Here is a 12551-nt window from a genome sequence, read left to right as displayed (position 1 = left end):
TCTAACACTTGCACCGCGTTACAGAATACCGAAACTGAAGAAAAAGAAGAAATAATCATCGAACGAGACGAGCGGCCGACCGATGTATGATAATAATATATTATGTCTAGATGTTATATTAATTTGTTTGTTGTTATTGATTCTTGTTTGATTAACAGATTTATTTTATGTTAATATAAATCATTTTTACAACTCAAATATTTAATTACCCATTTAACTTATTAATCAATGACAAATTAATTTATGTATAGCAAATAGATCTGTTAATCGATTTTATTTTTGCGTCGTATCCATTGCATGTCGATCATAGTACGGATACGACCTGTACATACAGAAATGTATGATTATGGTCTAGTTTTTGTTCTTTAATGTTATTAAAGAGATTACTGAGTATCACGGGAGTAAATAATACTCAGAGGCATAAATCAAACTTTTAATTTTTCTTTATGCATAAGGTTTCTCTTTTATATAAAAGAGGATAGTGATAGTAATACAACATTACAGCAACACAAATCCTATAATATGTTATTTACAATTTAACATGAAGCATTAAGTGTCTCTTCGCATCGAATCTGAACCAACTTGCCAACACAGCTCTATAAATAAAATATTGTATTAAAGATTTTACCTCTGGGATATATTTACTGGCGTGCTAATTTATTAAATAGTCATCTGAAATGTACAAACAAGTACAATCGTATATTTATTCAAAATATATTTAATACGTGATTTCATAGAAATTGCTGATTTTTAACTTATTATAAATAGTGTTTTATTACATATTGACGTTTTTATTTTATACAGTTTTATAAAATCTTTGATCTTGCCTGAATCATTCTAATCAAAGTTCCCTTATTTTTACTTTACATAATATATTAGACGGCTTAGAACAATTATTTTGCATTATTTAACGAATGCGACGCATATCTTTTTCGTTGCCTAATTTATTATATTATATATATTATTGTGTTTTATTATAAAGTTTACATTGCTTGTGCAGTATTTAACAGGAATTGTTTGTATAACTTTAAGGGTAAACTTCATTACTGCCCATAACATTATAAATATATTTTATAAGGTTATAAAACAAAATTATGGTTTTAATAAAATAGGTATTTGAATATTGTTACAACTTGCAATATTCCATGGTGAATTCCATGTGTACAAAATCGATTTATCAGGTGTTATTGGAAAATAATTTAATGTTCCGAGTTAGGACAGTAATGGGTCTGTTTACCCTAACTACTAGTTTTGCTAACCATTTAATAAATTTGCGAATTGGGTAATATTTCTCTATTATCTCAAGTTTAATGTTTTAAGCAAAATTGGTAGACAGTGTATGACGCGCAGTCGTAGTATTTTAGATCTGCTAGGTTATTTTTTATATTTTAAATACTTTTGTCCTATTTTATGTTTCAGTAACAATTAAAAGTTATATGTATATTGTATGTCACAAATGATACATAATTATTACGATATTTTATTTGGAAATAAATGTAAAGAACAATTTATTTTGTGTTTATTGTCTTTTATGTAATTGTATCGGTTTTGCAAGTAATGTGTTGAAACCTTGATTGATTATTGTCAAGTTACTAAAAACTTAATTTATATAAATGCATAAAATTTCTTCTAAAATATAATTTGGAATATTGTTTTTGTTGCAATATTAACCAATTACAACTTATTAATAACATTAATTATTTCGGTCATCTCTGTCTTTTTTTCCACATCTTTTTTTCCACAAAGCGATTATCACTGACACATTATTGAAATAGTATTGTCAGTATATAAGTATAAAGCTTTTGTACTAAGCATGCCTCAATAACATGAGTTATTTAGTACAGTGAGATGATAAACTAGCGATAAAACGAGATCAAACATTCTAAATTAAAGTTAATTAAATTAAAACACAACTTTATCCAATAAAAGTAAAAACGATTTATAAATATAAAATTAAATTAATAACTAATAATTCATATTAATTCTAGCATTAGCATAGCTTTTCTGGAAACATTTCTAAATTTTTGATTATTTTAAACACATTACAAGCAAAATTCAGATCAAAATGCTAATTATATCATTAACATTAATTATAACAACTATTATTGCTTTGTTTTGATTAGCTTTCAGTGGTAAGTGTGACACTTAATAAATCAAACAGAAAGACTTGTTGAATGAAAATACTAATATGGAATTAGAATTAGTTATTTTTAAATTATAGTGCATACATTTTATATGAAAATGTATTTGTTTAAAACAATTTAACTACAATAATGTGGTTAGGGTTGCGAGTTAATCAGAGTATAAAGGTTTGTATCTCATACTAGTCACCGTTTCACATCTTCATGTTATTTCAAATCACTTTTCGCTACAGTACTCGTATGTTCACAAAATGTTCGTACACAGAAGGTATATCACTTACTCTCAATATAGATTTTTTAGAATCTAGTTTTTGGATGCCATTTCGTCTGCGTCTATTTGATTCACGAAATCATTTCATTCTCAATTAATCCAGTTAATACACACAGCGTTTTTATGCGTTTAAAAGCCGTAAAGCCACGTTAAAATAAATAATAATAAAACCTTTTTATTTCTTACTAGATTAAATAATTTGTACATATTCCTTTATATCCATTATATACAAAAATAAATAAATTCTATAACTTTTAATTTAAAAAAAATACTATGAACCCCTCGTTCTCAAAGGTGAAGGCCTCCTCTAGAGAAACTTATGTTAACCTACCCCAACTATACCCATATACAGGTTTATTTTTTAATGTTGGGTGTAAAATAGGGTATAGTAGGTAATCAGACTATAGCACTATGATGTTATCATTTAAAAAAAAGTTAGTTTATAATAATATAGAAAACAGAATACAGTAATAGAACAGTACTTTGTCAAGCGAAGGAATCGACGCACGCACACATACACACGATTTATACAACCGCTAAGCAATCTTGAATTGAATAAGTTGCGCCGCGTCGTCAGTCAGTTGTATGTAGCAACCCTAGCGGCCCGTCCCCGCTCACACGTAGGTATAACTTTCAAGGAGATCGCTGAGTCACGCTACTGTTCTATTACTTGTACTGTGGTTAAACTACGAAAGTATGAAGTTATTTACAACTAAAATATCGAATTAATATTTTTTTTTATTAAATGATGTACATTTTTTTTTTAATCGGGAGTATTCTATTTAATGCACGGAAACTACGATAGATTCGCGTGTCGGCGTGACTTCGATGTAAGGTCATTCCCCTATCGCAGCTGTACGGCTCTCACGACACGTCAATCTGCTAGATTCTTGACTCTTGTGTGAAATGATTTTATGAATATTTTGGGATATACAGAAAATTTAAAACATGATGCTAATTTTGAGAACTTGTGCAAGGCTTCTTTTGATAATATCACACTTCTAACAAATCTATGTTGATAATATCACACTCTCAAAGTATTGCCTTCCTATATTGCTACTAGCTAGTCACTCTGTTGTCAATGTTCTGTCCCGTGGGACTCAAACCCCACCTCACCGCCACATCACTACTGCACCCGCACCTACCGCTTCAGGTAAGTTTTCTTTGCGCTTTTTCAGTATTTATTATTATTTTAGCTATTTTACAATACTTTAAATGGAATGGTTAAAATTTTGTGTTATATAGTTTTGTGATGGACCGGCTAGTAATCTGCCGAATAGTTAACTATCCGTCATAATGGTTCTAAAGTTAATTACAGGCAAATGATAGATTTTATCTAGTCCATTAGGACTTGATTACCTAAGACTCACATTTGGTTGGCTATCTGCTCGTTTCATAAGAAATAAGGGATTCCTTGTAACAAATTCTAGTAGGGTTCATAAGATACATAATAGCTTTAAGGCTACATGTATACACTTTTATAATAAAGTCCCAGTTGCTGTTCAGGGATTATCTATAAATAAATTTAAATATTTAGTAAAAAAATGGCTCTGTTGTAAATCCTACTACACTATACTACTCCACGTTTCTTGTGTTGTTTTTTCTCTCTCAGAACGCCAATTGTTTCCGAAGCGGTGATAGCGATAAAAGAGACAATTTTTTTTAAAGGAATTGATTTTGAGAAAATAAACGCCCAATAAAAGTCCCTGAAAATTTAGTCTGCAGTATTATTGCAGCTTTAAAAAATAAATTAACGGAAGTCTTACACAAGAAACTTGACTTTTCGGAAGTTTATTTGGAAATCAGTCGTTTCAGGAACCACGCTCATAAGACAAGTTTATTTTTGCTTATTTTTATAGTATTTGAATAGTTGGAAAAGCTTTATTGTCGAATATTCTATTAGTTGGTCCATCTCTACATTAAATACTTATGGTGTTATTACAAATAAGTTAAACACGAGCTGAACACTTGTTTTAAAAAGTTCTATTATAAAAAATAATAACATCGTTGGTGTTTAAGCAAATTTTTTGTGATACTTAGCAGTGAAAAAAATATGCTTTGAGTTACTAGAAAGAGATTTTATTATTCATAATTAACAGCTCAAGTCAATACAAATGTAAATGTTCCAGATTCTTCTCGAAGCTGCGTCGCCATCGATAAGGAGCGAAGAAAATATGTCCCCACCATTAGTTGTACCCTAGCGAACAATAGTACATAAATAATGTTATTTATTGAAGTTAATATAGTAACGTTTAAATATTTATATATTTAAACTTCGTTTATTGAACAATACATACTTTGTTGTAAGCAAGCTAAAGAGCCAGTAAAGGGCTAATTGTGAATGAATCATTGTCCCATCGCGTTATATAATATACCATACATAGCGTATTGTGTGTATAGCGTAATGAACCTCGAACAAAGATTTGTATAATGTAATAACGCCAAATATATTGAAACTATATTTACAGACTAAACACTATAAATGATGCTCGAAAATTACCTACATATTATACTAAAACACCTGTAGGGGTACCTGTAGGGGTAACAGGTATGTTAAAAGAAATAGATATAATATTCCTTTATCGTAGAACAAAAGATTTATATCGTAGTAAGAGAAGTCGCGTTTGAACATGTGTCACAGAAAAAAACAAAAGTTTGAGACACTTCTTCGTCTGGGATATGTCCCAAAGGTTCTATCCCGTATAAAATGATCAGGTGCTGCCTCGTAATAGGCATTATGTTATATGGTATAAGAAATAAGTACAAAACATAATATTATTATCTTTTATTTGAGTGTTACCTATTTTAAAATCAGCTAGTTTTATTCTATTCGTTCGGAATATAGTTTCTCTAATATTTATTGTAACTTAATGTTTCAATCGTAAAGTGGTTATTATAATTAAAAATAAAATTAATTGATTATCTGAATATAATGTAACAACACTCAAATCTCCATGCACTTTTTATAGTTAATAATAAAATAATTTTACGTAGTGTTACCAATCGATGTTTTTTGTCTTTGTATCCATTATACTTGCAATACAAATTAAATGTGCATAATAAATTCATAAGAATGAAAACTATCACGATACTACTTTTACACCTATCAATTTATAGGGTACACAGCGCCCCTGACGTTAAGTATTGGAACTACTTTTAACAACGTCAAATATTTTTTTTATTTTGAACTTCGTCACCGTGTACTCTTTATTATTGTATTTTTTTCTTTTTTATGTACGTGTAATTGTTATAATGTTAAATATTTTACATCGTCCTCAAAGATTAACAACTCAATGTAATGTGATGTAAAAAATTGAGAAATATTAAAAAATGTTATACTTTTGTTAATTTTTCATAGTTTATAGTAATTGTTCTATTTATTGCTTTTAGTAATAAATTTGATTTAAAACAAAATATATGGTTTTATTTTAAACTCCAGTATTAGAAATGTAGGTAATAGGATGAATGACAATATCCGAATTAGTTCGATGATAACTTCAATGTTTGTTGTAAAGTAGATCTAACTAACTAGTCACTTACAGTTGGTCCCTTGAAAATAATTCCTATCTATCACATCATACATGTAGTGTTCTATCTGTAGGAACTTTTTTTAGAAATATATAAGTTGATTCAAATTATAAATATATAAATTATATATTATTATTATAAATATATTATGACAGTATAAATTATAAATTGAATTGACTTTGATTGGAAATTAGCACAAGTAGCTCGACTTGCGCTTTATAGAGAACTAGAACGAGGTCTTGAAGTAGTCTCACTCTATTAATAACCCGACTTTCTTCAAATCAATTTTACTTTGTATTCTAAACAACTGCTATGCAATCGGATATGTCAAGAATAAAAGGAGAAAAATTACGCGGAATGTTTTGGAAGAGCAGTGACTCTACACAATATATGTTTGTTCTCGTTGGCGCGCTAACTGGAGTCTACTATTGTTAAATTAAAGAATGTTTCATTTCAATGTATTATGAAGGCATCCAACATATCACCAATATGTCGAACAGTGAATAAGATACCTTTCTAACTCCAGTGTTCACGAGCTGCGAGTTAAAAGCATTATCCGTCGACAATGACCAGCAACAATGCTTGCTATGCTGAGGAAGCTGGTGGTCCACTTTCAAACAAAGAGTTTCGAGACAATTTCATTGTGAATTATAGTAACCACATAAGTATAACGTATACGATCGAAGGCTTTTGCTAAATCCAGATACCTACTAAGCCTACTTGCATGCTTTTGACAGCCGGCTTCCATGTATATGTTGGGTAACAAGATCTCCAGACGATCAGTATGTTTATTGTATGCACGCCACGCAGGTACGTACGTTAGTTGTCGATCCTTAGTTAACTGACAACCCACCAGTATTAATAATAATAATAATAAATCCTTTTATTTCAGGCTACAAGGCCCATAAAATAAATACCTTATAGCCTAACATACATATTATATAAAACTTAAATCTACGTCACATTTTCGCGGCGATGTGAGGCGCGGGTTCGGTAGCTTCCAACGGTCGGCGACGTCCGCGATACTTGCGAAACACGACCCCCTTCGGCCACAGCTTCACGTCCAGGAAGGTCGATATTTGTTCTGTCGGGACGCGAACAACAAAAGAGTTGAAATCTACTGCGTGACGCGTCACCAACTTTTCGACCCCCAACTCCCCCCTTGTATTCTCCACCAAGTACTGAACAATGTCGGAGGTCTTGGTGGTGTGGTGAAAGCGAGAGACGTAGATATACGTCGCTGGGATTACGGAACGCAGGAGCTGGTTCAGTCCTATCGGTGCTGTGCCACATTGTTTATGACTAGGAAGCCTCCTCTTCTTCCGCTCCACCTTAATGAAGCCATCCTTATCGGTCACACCTTTCGACGCAGTTCTATAAGCGGGTTCGTTGCGGGCGTGCCCGCTTCCACTTTGTCCTCAGCACTGTCCGCTTTTTGGGTTGCTGGCGGATGGCAGCAGCACAGTCAATTTGAGGTGTTGACGTAACAACAGCAGGCGACACCTCCGAGAGGGGAGGAGGTGAGGGACGTGCAGCAAGTACATTACCGTGCGAGCACAGCAGCCGGTGTCGAGTCGAATTTCGCTGATTCAAAACTCGCTTGCGAAGCAATGCAAGCCCCACGTCGTGTGTTGACGTTATTGGCCTCTATTGACCTACTTACAGTATTGTTGCGCAAAGTCGCGATCCTGATGGTGTACTGAGATGCCTCTAATTTCAACACTACATCTGCCAGGCCTGCCTTGAGGCTTGTGATGTCCTTCAGCAACCTGGTGACGTCGACATGGTCGAAGGTGACGGGCGGTAACTTGTTCAAGTTCCTTGCCACGAAAGACGGTACGTCGTCAGGGTCAGTCACCTTCAGGAGATTGATCATGTCCTGAAGACTTCTCTCTCCCCAAATGATTTGAATGATCTTTAGTGTTAATTCCGCCAATACCAACACTAAAGAAAACTCAAATCATTTGGGTAATTATGGATTTCCGCAAAGTAACGCCTACTTCAATAAAATTTCTCTCTCCCCTTTCGTCCCTCCTGCGGGACGGCATCTGGTCTGTTTTCATCAAAACCTCGTACAGGAGCGTCTTGGCGTTGATGATCTCCTCACTCTTGAAATTTGATGCACAGATCAGGATGATACTGATCTCGTCCATACTTTCAATTGCGTGCTGAAGGAATGCCAGCAATTCATTGGCTATGAGTTTTTCGGAACTCATAGTTATAAAACCGTGCAGCGGCGGTAGCCGCGCAGATCGCGAATATAAATTATATTCGTAAGTGCAGTGAGCATGTACCGTACCGAGCGCGCTCGGGACTGAACTGATGTATTATCCAAGAGCTGGCGATTGTTAATGATCTTCATGAGTTTGGAAAGCATGGAGGTTATAGCAAAATGCCTGTACTTAATCATCGGATATGTCAAGTTTTACAAGGATCGGATCTGACATCCATTAGTCCGGGACTACGCCTTTTGAATATGAGCGCCGGAGGAAACTGATTTGCTGCTTATGAATATCTGAATGCCGTTATATTTCCTCTTCATAACTTTGCATATCAGATGTGTCAAGCGCCGCAATCCAGGCTCGATACCGTTTTTCCAGTCCGTTAAAGACAATTCCAAGTCCAGAGTTTAATTCACTCCCGGTAGAATCACACCAGCAACCGCAATGCCACAGGTGTTCGATAAACTAAGTGGACTGTAGAGATAGTTAATAATAAAAAAAATTTGAATTTGTCTTTTGTCGTATCCTTTTGTAATTTTGAAATTACAAATTAATTTTGAAAAATGTATTCCTTCCGGAATTTCAGTAATCTTAATTTTACATCTATTTCCGTCCGTCATCTTTTAGTAAGTATTTATTTGTTTCCACGGTAATTTTGCAAAAGACAAAAATACTATTTATAATTACGAAAAATAATATAATAATAATTATTAATAAGCATTAGTACAACTGTTAGCAATGATAAAGATACAACTAAAACATAAATAATCACGTTGTGAATTATTTTCAAGCCAATAAGCATAGTTTCAAGTTTGATTTGTTGCCTTGTGAAAGTTCCATCGTTGGTGATAATTTGTTAAAGTGAAATTTTAATATTATCTCAAAAATAAGCATTCTAGATATCTTTTTTGAGTAAAATAATATTTACATTACCCTCTTTTCGGACTGTTTACAAAATTATTGCAGTGACAGACTAGTGAGTGAGCGGGTTTGACATTTGACGTTTAATAATAATAATAATAATAATAATAATAATAATAATAATAATAATAATAATAATAACAATAACAATAACAATAACAATAACAATAGCAATAGCAATAGCAATAGCAATAGCAATAGCAATAGCAATAGCAATAACAATAGCAATAGCAATAGCAATAGCAATAGCAATAGCAATAGCAATAGCAATAGCAATAGCAATAGCAATAGCAATAGCAGCAACAACAACAACAACAACAACAACAACAACAACAACAACAACAACAACAACAACAACAACAACAACAACAACAACAACAACAACAACAACAACAACAACAACAACAACAACAACAACAACAACAACAACAACAACAACAACAACAACAACAACAACAACAACAACAACAACAACAACAACAACAACAACAACAACAACAACAACAACAACAACAACAACAACAACAACAACAACAACAACAACAACAACAACAACAACAACAACAACAACAACAACAACAACAACAACAACAACAACAACAACAACAATAATAATAATAATAATAATAATAATAACAATAATAATAATAAATACAAATCAAAACACCATCACAACTAGAGAAATAGCCATTAGAAAGGGTATCTATCAAGGCGATTCCTTGAGTCCTCTGTGGTTTTACCTCGCCTTAAACCCCCTGTCACATTTGCTGCGTGATTGTCGTGCAGGATATCGCCTCAAACACGATATACAAGAAACAATAGTCTCTCATCTCATATATATGGATGATATTAAGTTATATGGAAAAACAGAAATGGAAATGAAAAAATTAATAGATACTACAGCACAATTTAGCAAAGATATTAATATGGAATTTGGTTTGGATAAATGTAGAACACTTCACATAAAACGAGGCAAGATACGGCCGGGCGATTATGCAGTTAATGATATCGATATAATTAGAGCCATGGAACAAACCGAACTATATAAATACTTAGGATATAAACAACTTAGAGGATTAGATCACACAGAAATCAAAAACACTTTAACAATAGAATTTAAAAAACGAATTAATTCTCTTTGTAAAACTCAATTAACAAGCAAACACCTTATTAAGTCCCTAAATACATATGCTATCCCAATTCTAACATACTCATTTGGTATCATAAAATGGACAAAAACAGACATAGAACAAATAGAGCGGACGATTCGCACCACACTAACTAAGCACAATAATCTACACCCAAAATCTGCAATAGAAAGACTTACTATCAAAAGAGAATATGGAGGAAGGGGCCTCATTGATTTGAATCATCTCTGTCAAAAACAAGTCGGCAATTTAAAAGATTTTTTCCACTTAAAATCACAGACCAGCGAAATTCATAAAGCCATTGTTAAAAATGATATTAACTTTACTCCACTTAATTTACACGAAGACATAAGCTCTCAAAACACTCGAAGAAACGATCCCCAAATACAAAAACTTGACAGCTGGAAGCGAAAAGTGTTACATGGCCGCCATCCTCACGACCTAGAACAATCCCACATAAACACCGCCGCCTCAAACAAATGGCTTAAAATAGGAAACCTATTCCCAGAGACCGAAGGATTTATAATAGCGATACAGGACCAAGTTGTCAACACCAAAAACTACAGAAAATTCATAATCAAAGACCCCTCAATATCAAACGATAAATGCCGCAAATGCCACGTTCAACCAGAAACCATCCAACATATTACCGGAGGATGTACAACACTCACACAAACAGATTACACGCATAGACATAACCAAGTAGTCAATATTATTCACCAAAAGTTAGCACTCAAACACAAACTCATACAAAACACAAACACACCTTATTACAAATATAAACCACAAACAGTTTTAGAAAACGATACATATAAACTTTATTTTGATCGCGCGATACTTACAGACAGAACCATTCACTACAATAGACCAGATATAACGCTCAAAGATAAATTAAATGAAATAACCTACCTGATAGACATTGCTGTTCCAAACACTCATAACTTACAAAAAACAATTTCTGAAAAAATCAACAAATATACTGAACTGAAGGATGAAGTGGCTAGAATCTGGAACCAAAAAAAAGTATACGTAATTCCAATAGTCCTTTCCACCACAGGTGTTATCCCAAACCATCTGTTACATAGTCTTAAACTACTAGAATTAAAGGAAACTCTTTACATAACCTTACAAAAAGTCGCCATCTTAAATACATGCCGAATCGTTAGAAAGTTCTTACAAATTGACGAACACGACATTTCACCCTACACATAAATTTAACACACCACACGCTGCATTTACTTGGTTTCGACCCGTAAATGCAGGCAAACCAGCGAAAGACTGAGAAATATTATAATAATAATAATAATAATAATAATAATAATAATAATAATAATAATAATAATAATAATAATAATAATAATAATAATAATAATAATAATAATAATAATAATAATAATAATAATAATAATAATAATAATAATAATAATAATAATAATAATAATAATAATAATAATAATAATAATAATAATAATAATAATAATAATAATAATAATAATAATAATAATAATAATAATAATAATAATAATAATAATAATAATAATAATAATAATAATAATAATAATAATAATAATAATAATAATAATAATAATAATAATAATAATAATAATAATAATAATAATAATAATAATAATAATAATAATAATAATAATAATAATAATAATAATAATAATAATAATAATAATAATAATAATAATAATAATAATAATAATAATAATAATAATAATAATAATAATAATAATAATAATAATAATAATAATAATAATAATAATAATAATAATAATAATAATAATAATAATAATAATAATAATAATAATAATAATAATAATAATAATAATAATAATAATAATAATAATAATAATAATAATAATAATAATAATAATAATAATAATAATAATAATAATAATAATAATAATAATAATAATAATAATAATAATAATAATAATAATAATAATAATAATAATAATAATAATAATAATAATAATAATAATAATAATAATAATAATAATAATAATAATAATAATAATAATAATAATAATAATAATAATAATAATAATAATAATAATAATAATAATAATAATAATAATAATAATAATAATAATAATAATAATAATAATAATAATAATAATAATAATAATAATAATAATAATAATAATAATAATAATAATAATAATAATAATAATAATAATAATAATAATAATAATAATAATAATAATAATAATAATAATAATAATAATAATAATAATAATAATAATAATAATAATAATAATAATAATAATAATAATAATAATAATAATAATAATAATAATAATAATAATAATAA

At 30.3% G+C, this 12551-nt stretch overlaps 1 protein-coding gene across 4 annotated transcripts in view; it reads left to right on the top strand.

The window, feature by feature from the left end:
* The window catches only part of LOC126979682 (ankyrin-1-like), a 244618-nt gene extending 238792 nt beyond the window's left edge, over positions 1-5826 (top strand). For 3 of the 4 annotated variants that reach the window (XM_050829117.1, XM_050829120.1, XM_050829119.1), the window contains one exon: positions 25-1511. In XM_050829117.1, coding sequence (XP_050685074.1) covers positions 25-55 — 31 coding nt within the window. In that variant the 3' untranslated portion in view covers positions 56-1511. Of the gene's footprint in view, positions 1-24; positions 1512-4541 lie in introns of those variants that run through there. The other variant, XM_050829118.1, reaches the window with a different exon arrangement.
* The last annotated feature ends 6725 nt before the right edge of the window (positions 5827-12551 follow it).

This window comes from Leptidea sinapis, chromosome 4 (assembly GCF_905404315.1).
Source record: "Leptidea sinapis chromosome 4, ilLepSina1.1, whole genome shotgun sequence".
NCBI classification, from domain to species: domain Eukaryota; kingdom Metazoa; phylum Arthropoda; class Insecta; order Lepidoptera; family Pieridae; genus Leptidea; species Leptidea sinapis.
The sequence above is the reverse complement of the archived record's forward strand: the minus strand, read 5'-3'. Positions and strand labels throughout refer to the sequence as shown.